We start from the raw sequence: 21873 nt of genomic DNA on the forward strand, positions 1-21873 counted from the left end.
CTGCATAGCTGTGGCATAGGCTGGCAGCTACGGCTCTGATTCGACTCCTAGCCTGGGAACTTCTATATGCTGCAAGTGCAGCCCTAAAAAGCAAAAAAAGAAAAAAGAATTCTAATGTCAAAGTAGTACTGAACAGTAAAAGTCTTAAGGAAGAAATTTGAAACCTTGTATCAATAACCATCAAAAGATATAAGTAGTCTTTTACCAAATAATTTGACTTTGGGAACTTTTTTTTCTGAGGAAATAATCCAAATGGAGGCAAAGGCTGCTGCTTTTACTTTAGCCTTTATTTATAGTATTAAATCTAGTACATACCTGTCTAGCCCACATTCTCCCTTCAAGTATTAGCATCCCGGTTTTGTTCTGGGGTACAAAGCCTACCCTGCACTTTTTTTTTGGGGGGGGGGTCTTTTTAGAGCACATGGAGGTTCCCAGGCTAGGGGTTCAATCAGAGCTACAGCTGCCAGCCTACACCACAGCCAGAGCAACATGGGATCTGAGCCACATCTGTGATCTACACCACAGCTCATGGCAACGCCAGACCCTCGACCCACTGGGTGAGGTCAGGGATCGAACCCATGTCCTCATGGATTCCAGTCACATTCAGTAACCGCTGAACCACGACAGGAACTCCTGCACTTCTTTAGTGGAATTGAAAATCCTGCTGGCTCCTGGCCTAAGATGTAGGCAAATGACCTAAACTATTTCACTTTCAGGTATTTGCATCTTTAGACAGAAAAGCATAAAGTCAGAAAACTGTGGGAGCTGACTGATCCCAGAGAATGAAAACTTTCAATGAGCGTCCACTAATTCTGATCACCTACGGCCTCAGACAAACCCTGGTTCTGTCCATTTTGAGACCTGGTTTAGCCCTTGGTTTGATTCTGTGAGCTATCTATCTAATGCCCTTCCGATCAATAAACTCCAATGTTCTTTTCCTTCCTTGTTATAGACTGAGTCAGTGTGTGTTATTTTCAAAAAATTGTAATACAAAACTAGTATCACAGAGTAGGTTGCAGGCAACTGACCCTCAGAAAACTGTCAATTAGCTATGGAACCAATTTGAGACTCTTGTTCAAATTCTAGATAGTAACCAGTGATTAAGACAGGGCTGAATTACTGATAAAGAATAACGATAAGCAGGTCGAATAGTTAGCATACTAGCTTAGAACTTTGGCAAAACTTTTCTAGGTCAGCTAATGCAAACATAGACCCAACTCTGGCCTAAGATTCCACGATTAAGAAACAATTTGATATGACTGTTACAAGGTGAATTATGTCCCTCCAAAAAAAAAAGTATGTTGAAATCCTATTACTCAGTACCTCAGAATGTGACCTTGATGTTAAAACACATAGGGAGGAGTTCTCTTGTGGGGCAGGGGGTTAAAGATCAGGCATCATTACAGTGGCCTAGTTGCTGCTATGGTGTGGTTAGATCAGGAACTTCTGCATCCTCGGGTGTGGGAAAGACACACACACACACACACACACACAAACACGACAGCCATGTGACTAGAATGATGCATCTACCAGTCAGGGAATGCCGGGAACTCCTGATAAACAGGAAACTATAAGAGGTAAGGAAGGACTCTCCCTTAGAGCTTTCAGAGTAAATAGAACATGGCGCTGCCAAAATCTTGATTTTGGACCTCAGGTCTCCAGAACTGTGAAACAATAAATTTTTGTTGTTTTCAGCCAACCAATGTTGGTACTTTATTATGGCAGTTCCAGAAAACAAACACAATAATACAGAGAAATAATTCAAAGATTTCGGAAGATGGGATGCTTAGATTACATCTTTTATATGCATATGTATCCTACTTACCCATCCCAAGAAAGGTTGGCAAGAGTCTCCAACTTTAATACTTAGGGAAGCAATCAGGTAAATACCAAAATCTCTTCTTTACTGATTGACCAATTGATTAATTTTTGCCTTTTTAGGGCAGCACCCATGGTATATGGAGGTTCCAAGCTAGGGGTCGAATCGGAGCTATAGCTCCCAAGGCAACTAAGGATCCAAGCCACGTCTGCAACCTACACCACAGCTCATGGCAACGCCGGATCCTTAACCCACCGAGCAAGGCCAGGGATCGAACCCGAAACCTCATGGTTCCCAGTTGGTTCGTTTCTGCTTCGCCACGACGGGAACTCCCAAAAATCTCTTTTTAATTGAAGTATAGCTGATTTACAATACTGTGTTTGTTTCAGGTATACAACAAAGAGGTTTGGTTATACATATATCTGCATTCCTTTTTAAAATTCTTTTCCATTATGGGTTATTACAAATTCTGAATACAGTTCCCTGTGCTATACAGTAAATTCTTGTTGTTTTATGTATTTCGTACATAATAGTGAAACACCAAAATCTTTTAAATACATTTTACTGACTTCTTTCTCTAGGCAAGAAATACTAAGGCAAGAGGCTGCAATGAAAACAATCTCTATGGGGTGGGAGAACCCCAAGGTGACAGAGATCACATAGGAGCAGTTAATTACCCAAAGTAAAATTGCAGACTCACCAACACAGGGTAGAAGAAAAACTGGATCTCCAGAATGGTCTTTCACCAAAAAAAAAAAAAAAAATCTTCCAAGATTAAAGAATTGTTACCTTTCTTCAAAGTAATATGTGGCCATTTCCACTTAGCTATACACCAAGGAGAAAGAAATACCCACAACACTGACAAACTACTGAATGATGGCTCTAAGATAATTCTGGAGCTACAGAACACAGCCACAGTCCATTGATAATGAGGTCAGGTACTACAAAGGACTCTCTTTTTTCTTCAATTTTTAGCCACCTGGCAGTATATGGAGTTCCCAGGCCAGGGATCAGATCCAAGCTGCAGCTACAACTCTGGATCCTTAACCCATTGTGCTGGGTTGGAGATCAAACCTTCGTCCCAGCGCTCCCAACATGCCACCAATCCTGTTGCATCACAGCAGGAACTCCTAAATCTGGCCCACCTCAGACTCAGTGAAATCCCAAACCTACCCCACAGCTAATTTGGTCCCCAAATAACCTCAGTGACTCATAGCTTCCCCTCATAGCTCTTCACTGATTGTTCAGAAAGTCTATCATGGTAGAAAAGGCCAAGTGCAAGACTTTGGAGCGCCCCACCAATGATACTCCCTTCCGAAATAATAAAGAATTATTGATTGTAAATCAACTATAATAAAAAATGCTTTAAAAGAATTATCACATCTCTCAGAGAATCATAAAGATTGCTATCACCATTAAAACACGACAGGTGGCATGGTGATCTAATGTATTCCACTCTATAGTTTGACCACTGCAAAAGTCTGATAGTTCCTGGAAAATGACAGAGAATTATAAGCAAATTGTGATTCCAAATGATGCTGAAGTTTCTGATTTATTCTCTTTATTAAGGCAAATTTTGATTCCAAATGATGCTGAAGTTTCTGATTTATTCTCTTTATTAAGACAAATAAATATAGTCTTGGCTCTCTGGTATGCATCCAGCAGCAGATCTCTGATAAAACTGCTACCTAGATTCCTGGAGGTATCCAGGTTTCTGATCCGAGACCTGCTTCTTCAGGTTAACTCTTTTTTTTTTTTTTTCAGGAATAATCCAAAGAATTTTTCTTGAACAAAGAAGAGAGTAAACTGTCAACAAAATATTCCATCACTCCCAAATACTATCATAGTATCTAGTTTCTTTCTTTCTTTTTTTTTTTTTTGTCTTTTTGCTATTTCTTGGGCTGCTCCCGCAGCATATGGAGATTCCCAGGCTAGGAGTCGAATTGGAGCTGCAGCCACCGGCCTAGGCCAGAGCCACAGCAACACTGGACCCGAGCCGTGTCTGCAACCTACACCACAGCTCACGGCAACGCCGGATCGTTAACCCACTGAGGAAGGGCAGGGACCGAACCCACAACCTCATGGTTCCTAGCTGGATTTGTTAACCCCTGTGCCACAATGGGAACTCCACAGCAGTGACCTGAGCCACAGCAGTGATAATGCTGGATCCCTAACAGCTAGGCCACCAGAGAATTCCTACAGTATCTGATTTCTACAAATGGGCAATCAAAATCAATTAGCCCTGATACCATACTACCATCTAATCCACAGATCTCATTCAAATTTCATCAATTATCCTAATAATATGCTTTATAATAAGATGATAAAACTCAGGATCCCTTGTTATATTTACTTATCATGTCTCTTTAATCTCTTTCATCTGGAACAATTCATCAGTGTTTCCTTAATGCTTTTTAGGAGTACTTGGCCAATCATTTCAAAAATGACTCTCAGTGTGGGATCTGTGTCCTGTTTCCTCATGTCTGTAATCAGATTACAGGAATATCACAGAAGTGTTAGAGATGATCTTCTCACTGCAGGCAGTAAACGATTCCAATTTGTCCCATTAAAAGTGATGCTACCCTTGATCATTTGTTAAGATGGTGTCTACCAGGTTTCCCCTTATATTTCTCCTTTTGTAATTAATAAACGTTTCATTGGGAGATTTTCTGGAACAATGTAAATATCCCCAGAGTGGGTTGAATGGTGCCACCTCAACCCCAATCAATAAAAGACAGAACCTGTGACTGTGACCTTGTTTGGAAAAAGGATCTTTGCAGATGTAATTAGGTTAAAGATTTTAAGGGGAGATCATCCTGGATTAGAGTGGGCCCTAAATCCAAAGATGAGTGTCCTTAAAAGAGAATAGAAGGAGGAGATATAAAGACAGTGGAGACTAGACAACACATCTACAAGCCAACAAATGCCAAAGACTGCTGCCAGCCACCAGAAGCTAGGAAAGAGCATGAAACAGATTCTCCCTCAGAGCCTCCAAAAAGGAATCAACCCTGCTTACACCTGGATTTCAAACTTCTGGCCTCCAAAATCATGAGAGAACAAATTTCCGTTGTTTTAAACCACCCAATTTCTGCTAATTTGTGACAGCACCTCTACAAAACAAATGCAGCAATTCTGTTCCTCAAATTTTTTACATAACTAGTTTTAGCATTTATGATGTTTCTTGGCTGAACAATTGATTATGATGGTTACCAAATGTGAATTTTTAGTTCCATCATTCCTTCTACATTCATCAGCGGACTTTTATAAAGTGATGATGATTAACAAAAATGGGGAAAAACAAGTACTTGTCAAGTAGGGCAAATTCGTTCAGAACATATGATGTGTGAGAGGGTGAAGGTCTAGGTTCAAAAGTCTATGATGTAATAATAGTTTTCTTCATATTTAGTTACAACTCGCTTTCCCTCTCTTTCCTCTTATCCCTCTCACCTGCCTTCTGTACTCTGTCCATTTCTGACTCTGTCTTTAATGAAAACTATCTGCCAAACCCAGAACAATTTAAGAACAGTTTCTTCATGACTCATTCGTTTGGCCATCTTCTTTGAAGTAAGTGCTCTGATCTTTAGTTGAAAAAATCAAAATAAATAGGAGTTCCCGTCGTGGCGCAGCAGAAACGAATCTAACTAGTAACCATGAGGTTACAGGTTCGATACCTGGCCTTGATCAAAGGATTAAGGATCCGGCGTTGCCGTGAGCTGTGGCAGACAAGGCTCGGATCTGGAGCTGCTGTGGCTCTGGCATAGGCCGGCAGCTACAACTCTAATTAGACCCCTAGCCTGAGAACCTCCATATGCCGAGAGTGCAGCCCTAAAAAGACAAAAGAAAAAATAAATAAATAAATAAATAAATAAACCTTCCATATTTCATCTTCCTTTACAAATACTTTGGCAAATTTCCTATAATCATATCAGAGATAACATTTCATTTATTTCAACGGTATGTTGTTACCTTTCTAATGGCTCTCTTGATAACATAAATCAATGAACCATGATACAAAGGAATGAAAACTGCATTTTGTTCACTATCTTGTCTGGACCATCAAAAGAAAAGGGTAGTAAGAAAATTATTTCTAAAAAAAAAAACAACAACAACTACAGCAATGCCAGTTCTTAACCCATCCTCAGGGATACTGGTGGGATTCATTCGTTGCCTCTGAGCTACAACAGGAACTCCCCTGGCTAATATTTTAAGTAAAATATTAGTGTTTCCACTGTAGTACAGCAGGTTAAGAATCTAGTGTATGCATATACCATATCCAGCCTCAGGAGAAAATTATGACACATGCTACAATTTGGACAAACTTTAAAGATATTCTCTGCTAATAAAATAAGACACAAAAGGACAAATACTGTATGATTTCACTTGTATGAGGCACATAGAATAGGTGAATTCATAGCTAAGGAAAGTAAAATAAAGTTTTACCAGAGGCTGGGGAAGAGAAAAATGGGAAATTACTGTTTAAGGGTACAGAATTTCTGTTTGAGATACCAAAGAAATCCTGAAAATGGACAACGGTGATTGTGGCACAATACTGTGAACATGCTTAATGCCAATGAATTGTACACCTAAAAATGGCAAAAGTAGTAAATCTTGTACGTATTTTATCACTTTTTTTTTTTTGCAGTGGCAGCATTTGGAAGTTCCCAGGCCAAGCCAGGGATTAAACCTGCACCTACAGAGTGGTGGGATTCTTTTTTTTTTTTTTTTTTAATTTTTATTTATTTATTTATTTATTTTTGTCTTTTTGCTATTTCTTTGGGCCGCTCCCGCGGCATATGGAGGTTCCCAGGCTAGGGGTCGAATCGGAGCCGTAGCCCCCGGCCTGCGCCAGAGCCACAGCAACACGGGACCCGAGCCGCGTCTGCAACCTACACCACAGCTCATGGCAACACCGGATCATCAACCCACTGAGCAAGGGCAGGGACCGAACCCGCAACCTCATGGTTCCTAGTCGAATTCATTAACCACTGCGCCACGACGGGAACTCCCAGAGTGGTGGGATTCTTAACTCACTGTACCACAGCAGAACTCCTATCATAATTTTTAAAAGGGGAAATATTTTTAATTTTAAAAAAGTAAGAAAGCCAATTTAATCATTACACACACAAAGAAATTCAAAGAAATTAGAAGCTACTAAGCAAGGAATTGCATGATTAGCCCTAAGAGATTAATTATAAGATATGTCATACAGTATCTTTGCCCCAAAAGACCTCTTTCAGCTGAGACACAGATAAAACAGCAGTTATCTCAAAATGGTGAGTGATCTTTACAGGGATTCTACAAGGCCAAAGCTATTCTCACAGTAATAAAGAATTTATTTGCCCTTTTCACTGTGTTGACATCTGCACTGATGGTTCAACAGAAATGGTTAGTAGAGATCTTGTTAGTAGAGATCAGCGATAACAAACCCAACAGGCATTCATGAGGATGCTGGTTTAATCCCTGGCCTCACTCAGTGGGTTAGGATCTGGTGTTGCCATGACCTGTGGTGCAGGTCCCAGATGCAGCTCGGATCTGGTGTTATTGTGGCTGTGGCGTAGGCTGGCAGCTGTAGCTCCAACTGGACCCCTAGCTGGGAACTTCCATATGCCTCAGGTGCAGCCCTAAAAAGACCAAAAAAAAAAAAAGCAGTGGTTAGTAAAACTGGTGCCTCAGCAGTTGTCAAAGCAAACTAAAAGTCACTGTATTCGCCACAGTTATCCACTTAAGAGTTTTTTTAAAGGAAAAAAGAAAGAAAGAAAAGAAAAAAGACAAACAAGTTTCAATTAAGAATGTCCTTGAGGAGTTCCCATGGTGGCTCAGTGGTTAGTGAACCTGACCAGCATCCATGAAGACGTGGGTTCGACCCCTGGCATCGCTCAGTGGGTTGAGGATCTGGCATTGCCATGAGCTGTGGTGTAGGTGGCAGACTCGGCTCGATCCCCCATTGCTGTGGCTCTGGCGTAGGCCAGCAGCTACAGTTCTGAACCTCCATATGCCTCAGATGCAGCCCTAGATGACAAAAAGACAAAAAATTTTTAAAAATAAAAGAATGTCCTTGATGGAGTTCCCTGGTGATTCAGCCAGTTAAGGATCTGGCATTGTCACTGCTGTTTGCTGCTGTGGCACGGGTTCGACCACTGGCCCAGGAACTTCCACATGCCACGGGAGTGACCCCCAAAAACTCCAGAATGTCCTTTGATGATGCAATAAGTTAACTTTATTTTAAACTTCCACCCATGTCTTTTTAACATCCTGTATGACAAAAAGGGAAGCATGCATAAACACTTCTGTTGCATGCTATGGCTGTCTAGAGAAAAAGTGAAAAGCACTTGTGATTATGCAAGTTATGAAATGAACTAGCCACATTCTTCACAACCATCATTTTTACTTGAAGGACTGATAAAATGTGTTAATAAACTTTGGCATTTTGGGAGTTCCCATTGTGGCACAGTGGTTAAGGAATCCGACTAGGAACCATGAGGTTGCGGGTTCTATCCCTGGCCTTGCTCAGTGGTTAACGATCCAGCGTTGCCGTGAGCTGTGGTGTAGGTTGCAGATGTGACTCAGATCCAGCGTTGCTGTGGCTGTGGCGTGGGCCAGTGGCTATGGCTCTGATTCCACCCCTAGCCTGGGAATCTCCATATGCCGTGGAAGCGGCCCTAGAAAAGGCAAAAAGACAAAAAAAAAAAAAACTTTGGCATTTTGTACATTTTCTTCAAAACAAAGTGAGTTTTTCACTTCAAGAAAAGCAACTGACAGTATTTATTGCTAAGTGACAAATTTCTGCCTCTTAAGAACTCATATTTTAGGAGTTCCTACAGAGGCGAAATGGGATTGGTGGCATTTCTGCAATGCCAGCACACAGGTATGATCCCTGGCCGGGCACAGTAGGGTAAAAGATCAGGCACTGCCGCAGGGTGGCCAAAAAAGAAAGAAAGAAAGAAAAAAAACCCTCACATTTTAGGAATTCCTGCTGTGGCACAGTAGGTTAAGGATGCAGTGTTGCTACAGCTGCAGTGTAGGCTGCAGCTCAGAATTGATCCCTGCCCCAGGAACTTCCATATGCTGGAGGTGCGGCCAAAAAAAGCCCCCATATTTAAGACTTTGTATATCCACTACGATGAACTTGATAGCTTCCTAATCTTAAATTTCTCTGATGAGATCAGTGATATTAACAAGTGTGATGCTTTAATATCATATAATAAATGCATCAGGAGTTCCCGCCGTGGCTCAGTGGTTAATGAATCCAACGAGGAACCACGGGGTTGTGGGTTTGACCCCTGGCCTGCTCAATGGGTTAAGGATCTGGGGTTGCCATGAGCTGTGGTGTAGGTCGTAGACTGGGCTCGGATCTGGTGTTGCTCTGGTGTAGGCTGGTGGCTACAGCTCCGATTAGACCCCTAGCCTGGGAATCTCCATATGCGTCAGATGCAGCCCTAGAAGAGACAAAAAGACAAAAAAATAAAAAAAATTAAAATAAATAAATAAATAAAATAAAATGCATCTATACTTGAAAGATATGCATAATTCAGTGAACCATTATTTTCCAAATTCCTAATGAATGGCACCATGTCACAAAATCACAATTGGGTAAAAGACTGATTCAAGGTGCAAGAGAACAATGGCTCTTAATGTCAAAATGCAAAAGTTCAATGGATAAGGTTTCAGATTCTATTTTGAGTAACCTTAAGAAGCTACCAATTTGGTATGGAATATCACAATCATCTGAAAATACAAACAATTCCTCCCTTTTCCTACTACATACGTTTGCAAGTCTGCCTTTTCACTTACATACGTCACCAGACAACACAGCATAAGAGAGTGAATGCAGAAACAGGTATGAGAATATTTATTTCAAATTTTCTTATTTGGGGGAAAAAGTAATTTTTCACTTAAAAATATGTCAACATATATGTTTATTTTTAATAGATTAATAACTTTAATTTCTCAATTTTTAACTTCTCATACAGTAAATATGATAGATATAGCCCACACAAACAAAAGCTCTTTAGGGTTCTAAGTCCTTTCAGTACAAATTTACGAGAGCAAAAAGTTTGAGAAACACTACTATAACCCAATGAGAACTACAAAAGTGGAAACTTGACATAGGAAGTTTCCTGTGTCAGGACTTCCATATACTCAGCGTACTCTTTTTCCTTAATTCAAGTTTTGCGGATAGAGTATGAGGTTAACTGTGGAACAAAGCAAACTTTAACATTTGGTGCATAAGGCTCTAAACCCATGCCTCAAAGGAGTGAAATCTTGGCACAAGAATTATGTTAAAAAAAAATACACATTCAAAAATAAATAAATAAATAAACAAATAAAACACAGACATTCATTAATAAAGCATGGTTTCTGCTTTATTAAAAAATGCTCAAGTAAAAGGGTTTATACTTGGATCCTTTTGGTGAAAACATGTGGCAAATTCATGCTGATTCAAATGTACTGCAAAATAAACAGAATTCCAAGTAGTACTTTGTGTCTAATCTTCCTCTATCTTGTCTTGCTGTCCCTCCTACTTGCCCTGCAAGCAATGAAATGACATGTTTCTGGAATATACTGCAGTGCTTTCAGCTCTGCTCTGCCTACACAAAAACAAAACAAATCCATAATAGGGACCTCTGGGATTGGATGGAAAACAGCCTCCCACAGGCGGACTGGTTATGCTATGAGTCAATCAAATAATTCTTGGCAGAAAGCCAGGCAAATAGAAAACAGACTCTGAAAGAGCCTAGTCTACAACTCCATCAGAATACCTTTTTAAAAATGTTCTGTATTTGACCAATCTTTACACTCTATGTCTCTCTTCTGGAAATAAAGCAACACTATGCCACCATGTAAACAAGAGGATTTTTTTTTAATGACACACAGTATCATTTTTTCCTCTAAAAAATAATTCATGCCATTCATTCACAGCAATGGGTAAGCAACTATAACTCAACTTATGTTAGGTACAGAAACACTGGCTGCTTTAGAAGACATTTAAGGCTTAGATGAAACTGCAACTAAACCAAACTTTTAGAAACTAAGGTCTCTAATTCTTCTTAGCATATCAGCAATTCCTTATCTCTTGCTACTTTGACGAGCAGCTACAATTTAGCTACAAAAAACTTTTAACTAGGAACTGCTGAGAACTATCTGACAGCAATTAGCTAATGGCAACTACAGCAAAAAAAAAAAAAAAAAAAAAAAGTGCGCTTTAAAAAAGCCCTAGCTGAATTTAACACGTATTCTTAACGTAGGATCAGTTTAGGCGGTAAGAATGCATTCGGCGCTGGTTTTCATGAGCAGTACAAGCATAAAGATCCTAGAAACACTTGATGACCACCACACGAAATTCCTTCCAAGCGTTTAGGTCGCCGGATAATTTGTTAGCCTAACAGTTTACTCTAACTACCAGCCACCAGCGGTCAATTTTGGAGGACTGACACCGCCCGTAGGAGACAACCGAGTCTTTCAAAAGCAAAATTGTGACAAATTCGAAGGAAACGCTCTAATTTTGCCATCTCCCGCTTCCTTCGCGTGTTTCAGGCAGCACCGTGTCTTCAATGAATCTTTTGGCCAAATCTGGCGCCAGGTTTCAAACATGTTTTCGCTGGCCGCCACCAAAGTGAAGTCGCGAAGGGAGAGGACCGCTCCCCCACTGATCCTTGGCGGGGATGGGGGGTGTAAATAAAACGTGGAGCGCACAGAGACAGTAATCCTGTCCTGCCCAAAGCTACTTTGTTTGCCCGGACCTCCACCTAGAAGAGTCTTCACTCCCACCGATGGACACTGAGAGCGCTCTCGTTGTGGGGACCCGCAGTGCTGCAGCTACGGCCCCCAACCTGGCGCTACAGTCTCCCGAAAAAGAGGCGGGCGCCAAATAAGCCGGGGAACTTACCCAATTTCTTCCACATGGCGAGGTGACAAGCAAGGAAGCCCTTGCGGATGGCAGCGCACACCTTCGCCGGCTCGGACGAGGTGAAGCCCTTCTGTTTTTTGATGAAACCCCACAAGTGCTCCCGGGCAAACTGTGCCGCCTCCCGCCCGCCGTGCCCGTCGCACACGGCGAAAAAGGCCACCGAGGAACGGCGGCGGCAGCAGCGGCCGGGAGCTGGCGAGGCCCCGGCGTCCGGCGGAGCGTCGCGAGCTTCTCGGGCTGCCAACGCTGGGCCTTTCCCCGAGACTTCGCCTCCAGGAAGGGCCGGCGGTGTCCGCTGCGGGGGCGACGGCTGAGAAAGCGACCGCCGCGGCGAGGGCTTTTCTTCAGTCGTCGGCTCGGGCTCCACCACGATCTGAGTAACGTCCTCCATGTACTTCCTCCCGCCCTGGTCGGAGAAGACGCTCACTCCCAGTGAGTACAGCCCCGCCATGGCCGGCTGGCCGAGATCCCGCCGGTCCCACGCAGCCCGCCGAGCGGCGGGAGACACTCGGCGCTAGCCGGCCAACTATTGTTTATCTTCGACGACGCCGAGAAGGGGGAGGGGGCGGTCCCGGAGGTGGGGGGGCGCGATGTCGGGACTTGTCCGCGAGAGCTGGGCCGGAGCGCCCGGGCAAGCGGAGCCTAGCAGCTGCGCCTGCGCAATGCGCCTCCCCCTCCTGCCCGCGCCCACCACACAAATCGGACGTTCTCCCCGGCTGACGTCACTCGGCTCTCTGGGGCCGACCAATCCGGAGTCGAGTTGGGGGCGAACACGCCCTCCGCCCCTCCCTTCTCCCTACAACGGCCGCACTCCCTCCTCCCAGCGCGGGCGCGAAGCCAGCGCGCTACCCGGCTGGCTTTGGCTTTGCAGTGGGCGGTTTCGTCCTCCGGCTTTTCGGCGGGTGCTAAACGCTTATCTAGCACCTTCTCTGTCACCTTTTTGCTCCGTCCCGGCGGTCGTATTGCAGCCTGCTGCCCAGGGCGTTGCGTTGCTTGCCTGGTGGGAAAAGCCGTTTAGGCTCGGGCCTCGCACGAGTGTGAAGAATCTAGAGAGAAAAACCTTCCATTTCTTGAAGTGGCGGGAAACCTCAGTTTGGAAGGTGGTTTGTGAATAGGCTGGGAAAGCGTGGCACTGTCGAACTGGACTTGGGTGGGATGGATCCGACTGGGAGTTGTGACAGGAAATCCACTTTGTGTTAAGAAAACAAGGGAAATTTCCACCATTGGCTGCACGGTCTCGTTTCACATAAACTAGGTATGTCGGACACTTAAATGGCTTATGTTTTAAGTTCTTTTCAGCTTTTGTTAAAAGTAGTACTTTTCCCCTATGAGCCCTGGGTGCAGCATTTTAGTCCTTCGGCGGAATCACTTGAAGAGACCACTTGAAAATAGGTTACAAAAACTGCCCAGCGCTCGAGTGCTCCAAGACCTTGGTTATCGTCTCCCCTCTTCTCCCAGTGGGTTGCAGTCTAAGCCCTAAAACCTTTGCCCGGATTTCGACGGCATAAAATAAGCCTCAGAGTTGGCAGGTTAGTTTGTTATCAACAGCAAATGTTCCTGTGAGTCAAATTAAAGTTCACTTTTTCAGTTTTCGGCCACTTCACCATCACCTCTCCTGTGTGCCCCTTCCTGTACAGCCTTAGAAATTTCCAAATGAAATGCTCCTGGTACTGAACTGGGAATAGGGAAAAAACTGCTCTTTTTTTTTTTTTTTTTTGTCTTTTTGCTATTTCTTGGGCCGCTCCCACGGCGTATGGAGGTTCCCAGGCTAGGGGTCTAATCGGAGCCCTCTGGCGTAGCCGCCAGCCTGCGCCAGAGCCACAGCAACGCAGGATCTGAGCCGCGTCTGCAACCTACACCACAGCTCACACAATGCCAGATCGTTAACCCACTGAGCAAGGGCAGGGACCGAACCTGCAACCTCATGGTTCCTAGTCAGATTCGTTAACCACTGCGCCACGAGGGGAACTCCATGCCTATTTTTTTGACATCTGGCACAAGAAATACAACTAGAAAAAAAAATCCTTCTCCCAATAAAAGTAGAAGTAAAATCACCCCGAAATGGAGAAAATCTGAATAGATCCATTAAATTAAAAATGTAATCAAAGATAAGCCCTACGTTAAAATGCACCAGACCAGATGGTTCCAGAGTGTAAAAACACTTGGAAAAAATCCCAGCTTGTTTTGAAAGGTGATCATAATCCTGTTATCAAAACCTAGTAATTATAACACTAGAAGGAAATCTATAGACAACATTTTATAGCTAAATGCAAAAAAAAGTGAAATATTAGCAATTCTAATCCGATAATCTCCATAACACAAGACCTGCCAAAAAGAACAGTTTATGTAGCTCTATATTATTCCTCTTAAATAGTTTACCCAACTTCCCTTCCCCTTGTAGAGATTACAAAGGGATCATTACTTCATTCTCTATAATCCTTTTCCCTCAGTCACAATCGGTAGCCTCAGGGTCATCTATCATTACCCTGATTAGCATCTCCATGCTACTCTCTTGATTCAGTACCCTGCTCTTCACCAGTCATCCTAACCATTTCACTCCACCCTTTAGGTTTCAACATCTGTTATCAGCCATTTCCTCTTTGTTTTTCACTCTTCTCTAAATGTTCCCATCAGCTTCCTGTTCCAACCGAAAACTGGTTGATTGCCTAGCAAAACTACCTCCCTCACAACTTTTCAAGTAGATTATTTTTCCTCTCAACAGATATTCTTATCTTTGAACCATCTTGTATTGCCTACAAATCATTTCCCTTCCTTCCTCCTTCAAAAATCTAAGCTCTCTCTCTCTCTTTTTTTTTTCTTTTTGCCATTTCTTGGACCGCTCCCTCGGCGTATGGAGGTTCCCAGGCTAGGAGTCGAATTGGAGCTGTAGCCACCAGCCTACACCACAGCCACAGCAAACGCCGGATCCTTCACCTACTGAGCAAGGTCAGGGATCGAACACTAAACAGTTCCTAGTCAGATTCATTAACCACTGTGCCACAATGGGAACTCCAACCTAAACTCTTTTAAAATTAGTGACAACTGCCACAACACCAAGATACTGTAACACCCCCTTCATTTGTTCCTGGCTCACTGTCTAATTTGCTTCCACTATGCTTTTTGTTTTGTTTTGTTTTGTTTGTCTTTTTAGGGCCGCACCTATGGCACATGGAGGTTCCCAAGCTAGGGGTGGAATGGGAGCTGTGGCCGTCGGCCTACCCAACAGCCACAGCAACTGGGGATCCCAGCTGTGTCTTCTACCTACACTACAGCTCACAGCAATGCTGGATCTTTAACCCACTGAGGGAGGCCAGGGATCGAACCTTCTCATGGATACTAGTCAGATTCGTTTCCGGAGTCAAGACAGGAGCTCCTGTCTTCCACTATTCTTGTCACTTCTTAGCCACTTTATTTTTCAAAATGTTATCCACATTTTCTGTCCAATACCCTGGCTTCTCAGCTCTTCATCTTCCTCTTCATGGTGACATGGCCTTGCTACCATTAAGAGCAATCCCTCTATTGTGTTCTCATTTCTCTTTCCTCTCTTGAGATCTTTACTCCACCAGGTATCTTTTTTTTTTTTTTTTTGCTCCTACCTCATCAATTCATCAATTTCTCTTTTTCCACCAAGTCATTTCCATCTTTGTACAAATATGTCCTGGTTTCTCTGCCTCCTCCCCTGACACCCATGGCTTGCAGAAAGTCCCAGGCCAGGGGTCAAACCCTTGCCACAGCAACAACCCAAGCCTCTATCTAGATTCTACTTCCAATTCCTACCTCATAACTTCTCCTTAACCCATTCTAATCAAGTGCCATCCCTGTAATGCTGCTAAGACTATTTTTAGGACATAACCAGACCTCTCTGCTTCCAAAGCTAATGATGATTTTTCTGTTCTTAGGAACTTCTGTTCCAACTGATGGAGCCAGTGGAACCATTATTTCCTTCCTGAAACTTAGTAGCAAGTCAAACCATTGCTTCCTTCTCAAAATTTTGTTCTCTTGGCTGAAAAGAGACCACACCATTCTTCATTTCTTCCTACCTCATTGATTGATCACCCCTTTTCACTTTCCTTTGCTGATTTATCCCCAGCTAGACCTCAGGTGGTTGGGAGTGCCCAGGGCTTTGTCATGTTGGGCGTGCCCAGGGCTTTTTCTTTTCCTATACACTCTTCCCAGGTAATATCATCCAGGACCAAAGCTATAAAAACTACTCGCTGATGACTCGCAAATTTATACCTCCAATCTAAACTCTACCAGAGTCCCAGACTCTGTATGCAACTGACACTTGACAGTTCCACATAGGTGTCTAATGGGCATTTCTACTTAACATGGCCGTAACAAACTCTTAATTTCTTCTTCATGTCTCCTCCTCCCTCAGTCTTACCCATATCAGTAAACATGGTCATTCCCATGCTGTTCAAACCACCAAACAGGAGTATTTTGATTCTCTCTTTCCTCCATCTCCACCCTCCTAGATCCCTGCACATCCCTGCACATCCTTTTGACTAAATCTTCAATATCGGTACTGAACCCACCACTTTGCACTATGTCCACCATTACCATTCCATTCCAAGCCACTATTACGTACAACTTGGATCACTAGATTAGTCTCCTCTCTTTTACTCTTGGACCTCTGCAATCTTTTTCCTACTAGCTTTCTATCTAATCTTTCAAAACCGTGAATGAGGAAGTTCCCTTGTGGCACAGCAGGTTAAGGGTCTACTGCTGTCACTGCAGCCGCTTGAGTTGCTGCTGTAACTCAGGTTTAATCCCTGGCCCGGGAACTTATACATGTTGTGAGCACAGCCAAATAAAATGTGTCCAGAAGAGGAAATGGATAGGAATAGTCAAAATGTTATTGAAAAAGAAGAATATTACGATGGTTAGTGGTCCTGCAAATATTGGAATATTTTATAAAGTTGAGAGTGGCAGAGAAATGGCAAATTGACCAATAGACAATAACACAGAACAGAGAGAGTTCGTAAGAGGATCAATATATATATGTTAAAGGAGAATGAGATGGATATGACATTTCAAACAATTGAGGGAAAGACTGATTATTCATTAACTGATGTTAGGACACCTGGCTATCTCTTTGTTGGGACAACTTGCTATCCTTGAAATGGAAAAAAGGAGTTCTTGTCCTGGCTCAGTTGAAATGAATCTGACTAGTAACCACGAGGACATAGGTTTGATTCCTGGCCTCGCTCAGTGGGTTAAGGATCCGGCATGGCTGTGAGCTGTGGTGTAGGTCACAGACTTGGGTCAGATCTGGCTGAGATCTGGTGTTGCTATGGCTGTGGTATAGACCAGTAGCTGTAGTTTGTTCTGGACCCCTAGCCTGGGAACCTCCATATGCTAAAGGCACAGCCCTAAAAAAAAAAAAAAGAAAGGAGTAAAAAGGTGAAGTCCTTAACACAGGCCAGCTCTAAAATAAAATGGCATGTGGACTAAAGTCCTAAATTAAGGGAAAATATATAAAAGTGCAAGAAGAAATGAGATTTTTTTTTTACTTTTCAGATTGGCCAAGTTTGATAATATACAGAGCTGGGAAAGGTGTAGAGACACGTACTCTAATTAACCATTAATTTATTTCTAGTTTCAGTCCGTATCAACTGAAATTTAAACTACATATATCTTTTGACCTAGAAGTTCCACTGCTAATAACTTATTATATAGGCACCTTTGCAAAAGGTACATTTATAAGGATTTTTGTAGCAGCATTGTTCATAATAGTAAATTAATATATATATATATATTTTTTGTCTTTTTGCTATTTCTTTGGGCTGCTCCCTCGGCATATGGAGGTTCCCAGGCTAGGGGTCGAATCGGAGCTGTAGCCACTGGCCTACACCAGAGCCACAGCAACACGGGATCCGAGCCACGTCTGCAGCCTACACCACAGCTCACGGCAACACTGGATCCATAACCCACTGAGCAAGGGCAGGGACCGAACCCGCAACCTCATTGTTCCTAGTCGGATTCATTAACCACTGCGCCACAACGGGAACTCCAATATATATATTTTTTAAATGCTAGAAGAAAATATGGGATAGACTGTGCTAAAGTGCCTCTTAAACTTTTTCTTTGACCCAAGCCACTACAGTGACAATGCTGGATCCTTAATCCACTGCACCATAAAGGAACTCCATCTTTAACTTTTCTTTCTTACGTTTCCAGTGGTGTTATGCTTAAAATATCCTTTTCGTTTCTGAGATCCGTGAAATAGGAGTAAATTTTCGTGTTTTCTTCTAGTATCTTTGTGGTTAAAATGAGTTTTTACATTCAAGTTTATTTGGAATTATCTTGGCATGAAATGGATTTGAGTTTCTTTCGAATAGATGTTTTCTAATGTCTTTTATAAAATGACCCATTTTTTTATCTATCCGTTAGTGACACTCCCATTATTAAATAATAAGTTTTTATATACTCTTGGAGCTATTTCAGTTCATCTAATTTTTTTTTTTGGCTGCACACTGCACACACAGCAGAAGTTGGCCAGACCAAACCTGCACCATATCAGCAACCCAAGCCACATCGGTAACAATGCTGGATCCTTAACCAACTGAGCCACCAGGGAACTCCTTAATGTAACTATTCTTATTCACTAATTTGTTGATTTGGGAGTCATATTTTGCTTCTAATTATTGAGTTCAAAATGTTAAACATATACTACAAGGATTAATCTTAGAAGAAAAATAAGACTATAATTAATTTGCTGTTGTTTCTTCCTACGGCAGGTAAATAGTAGCATCTACTTAGTATAGTTCATTGCTCATCTATTAGAGCCACTCTGTGTACTTAGACTTGTGAGGATAATGTGTCTCAAGAGGTTAAATTCTATAACCTTGCCTTTACTCTGACCCTGTTGTTTTTGCAACTCAGTATTTAGCAAAATAATCAGTCTAATCTGGCTACCGCTGTCACATTCATCTTGTGCAAAAGTAAATTGGTAGGAGACACAAAATTAGAAGCACTGCTGCCAGAGTCCCAAAGGTGTCAAACCTGTATGTGTTCTTAATTAGCCATGGAAATTCAATCTGTCATGTTTTCTGCAGATAGCTGGTTTTGGAGTCATTAGTGTGGAAAGAATATTCATACCTTTTCTCTTTAGATAGCTCTACTTACATACTTAGGCTCTTTTTCTAAAGAGATCTAGCCTACTTTTGAATTTATTACTGCTTTTCCTTGATGAAAATTTCCATTTTTATCATTTTCTGAAAAGTTAAACAGAAGTTATATGGCTAAGTAATTTGGGAAAGGCATTTTTTTCCTTGAAGTACTGTGTACTATTAGTTGTACTCAGCAGTATTGTTTACTATGCTTCTGTTTGAGGTTTTAAGCTCCAAATAGTGTGCCCTTCAGAATTAGAGACAAAATCAGAGAAGACCACCTTTAAGATAGAAACTAATAAAATTTAAAGATCACATTCATTTTTAGGTGCTAATGTCACAATTTTTTTTTCTTTCTTTTTTTTTTTTTTTTTGTCTTTTTAGGGCTGTACCCGCAGCATATGGAGGTTCCCAGGCTAGGGGTCCAATCGGAGCTGTTGCTGCCGGCCTACACCACAGCCACAGCAACAGCAGATCCAAGCCGCATCTGCGACCTACACCACAGCTCATGGCAATGCTGGATCCTTAACCCACTGAGCGAGGCCAGGGATAAAAAACCTCATCGTCCCTAGTCGGATTCATTTCCGTTGCGCGGGAATGCCATAATTTTGGTTTCTGAGGTAGGGTAGGAGCAGATTATTTTAGAATACTCACTGCCTCCGCTGTGCCAAACGGAACTATAAAGCATAAGCTTTTTTTTCACAGTTTTTTTCTTCCATCTAGTCTGTGGGACTTGGAACTTAGAAGGGACTTCAGGGCGTTCCCTTAGTGGCACAGCGCAGGTTAAGGATCCAGTGTTGTCACTGCTGTGGCTCGGGTTTTGATCTCTAGCCCCAGAATTTACACGTGCCGTGGGTGCAGCCAAAAAAACAAGGGACTTCCGAACTGACTTTTAAAGATAAACTTTTAAAAAATTTATGTATTGAAGTATTGTTGATTTACAATGTGGCGTTAATTTCTACTGTACAGCAAAGTGATTTGTTTTTTTACATATATATAGAGTCACACATACATTCTTTTTCATATTCGTTTCCATTATTGTTTATCACAAGGTATTGAATATTTTCCCTGTGCTACACAGTAGGACCGTGTTGATCCATTCTATATATAATAACTTACATCTGCCCATCCCAGTCTCCCACTTTATCTCCCCCCCAAACCACCTCCCCCTTGGCAACCACACATCTGTTCTCCATGTGAGTTTGTTTCTGTTTTGTAGATAAGTTCATTTGTGTCATATTTCAGATTTCATACATAAGTGATATCATATGGTATTTGTCTTTCTCTTTCTGACTTTCTTGACTTAGTGTGATAATCTCTAGGTTCATCCATGTTGCTACAAATGGCATTATTTAATTCTTTTTTATGTCCGAGAGTTGTATGCCATTGTGCATAGGTACCACATGTCCTTTATTCATTCCTCTGTCAATGGACATTTAAAAAAACTTTTTTTTTGTCTTTTTAGGGCTGTTCCCTCAGCATATGGAGGTTCCCAGGCTAGGGTTGAATCGAAGCTGTAGCCATCGGTCTACACTAGAGCCACAGCAATGCGGGATCCAAGCCGCGTCTTCACAGCTCAGAGCAACCCACTTAACCCTAACCCACTGAACCCACCGAGCCAGGCCAGGGATCAAACCCACATCCTTATGGATGCTAATCAGGTTCGTTAACTGCTGAACCACACTGAGCCACAAAGGGAACTTTTTTTTTTTTTTTTTTTTTGTCACTGGACATTTACCTTGCTTCCAGGTCTTGGCTATTGTAAACAGTACGACAGTGAACATTGTGGTACATGTATCTTTTCAAATTTTAGTTTTTTCCAGTTAGGTGGGATTTCAGGATCATATGGCAACTCTATTTTTAGTTTGTTGAGGAAGCTCCACACTTTTTTCCATAGTGGCTGCACCAATTTACATTCCTACCAACAGTGTAGGAATGTTCCATTTTCTGCACAGATTTATTATTATTAGTATTATTTTATTTTATTTTTTTGTCTTTTTGCCATTTCTTGGGCCGCTCCCATGGCATATAGAGGTTCCCAGGCTAGGGGTCTAATCGGACCTGCAGCTGCCAGCCTACGCCAGAGCCACAGCAACACGGGATCAGAGCCACAGCAAGGCAGGATCCGAGCCGTGGCCGCGACCTACACCACAGCTCACGGCAGCGCTGGATCCCCAACCCACTGAGCAAGGTCAGGGATCGAACCCGCAACCTCATGGTTCCTAGTTGGATTCCTTAACCACTGCACCACAATGGGACCTCCCATTTAAAGATTTTTTTAATGATAGCCATTCTGACCAGTGAGAGGTGGTATAAAAGTAACCTATTAGATCACCTATTTTAGAGAAAGGAAGCTTGTATTTTTAAATTAATATTGGCTAAGTAGCAAGAACAGAACATTTAATACTTATAATTTGCTTTAGATTTAATGCTTTTATTTTTTTTCTCCTGGGATGTTCTCTTATCAAAAGAATCCTGTTTTTTTCTTCCAGCATATGCTTTAACAAAAAAATCAATTCCATTTTCTCACTAACTTGGTGCAAGTCACTTCATACTATCTCCTGTGTTGTAAAAAAAAAGTAGTGAAATCAACTATAATGGTAATAATTAAAATCATTTTTTTAAAAAAATAAAAAATAGGGAGTTCCCGTCATGGCGCAGTGGTTAACGAATCTGACTAGGAACCATGAGGTTGCGGGTTCGGTCCCTGGCCTTGGTCAGTGGGTTAAGGATCCCGTGTTGCCGTGAGCTGTGGTGTAGGTTGCAGACATGGCTCAGATCCCGTGTTGCTGTGGCTCTGGCGTAGGCCAGTGGCTACAGCTCTAATTCGACCCCTAGCCTGGGAACCTCCATATGCCGCGGGAGCGGCCCAAAGAAATAGCAAAAAGCCAAAGGGAAAAAAAAAATGTAATCATTGAAAATGTTTAAACATTTTTAGCTTGTGGGCTGTAAAAACAAAACAGGTGGCTGGCCAGATAGGGCCCAGGAGCGGTAGTTTGCTGATCTAGACTTATCCTCATTCAAATATGAATAAT

The 21873-nt window shown here is 42.3% G+C and overlaps 1 protein-coding gene across 1 annotated transcript in view; it reads right to left on the reverse strand.

The window, feature by feature from the left end:
* Positions 1–12406, reverse strand: part of PPM1D (protein phosphatase, Mg2+/Mn2+ dependent 1D) — a 48513-nt gene extending 36107 nt beyond the window's left edge. The window contains exon 1 of the mRNA XM_047757856.1: positions 11706–12406. Within this exon, the coding sequence (XP_047613812.1) occupies positions 11706–12177 (472 nt within the window). The 5' untranslated portion in view covers positions 12178–12406. The remainder of the gene's footprint in view (positions 1–11705) is intronic.
* Between the last annotated feature and the right edge of the window lie 9467 nt (positions 12407–21873).

This window comes from Phacochoerus africanus, chromosome 14, assembly GCF_016906955.1.
Source record: "Phacochoerus africanus isolate WHEZ1 chromosome 14, ROS_Pafr_v1, whole genome shotgun sequence".
NCBI lineage: Eukaryota > Metazoa > Chordata > Mammalia > Artiodactyla > Suidae > Phacochoerus > Phacochoerus africanus.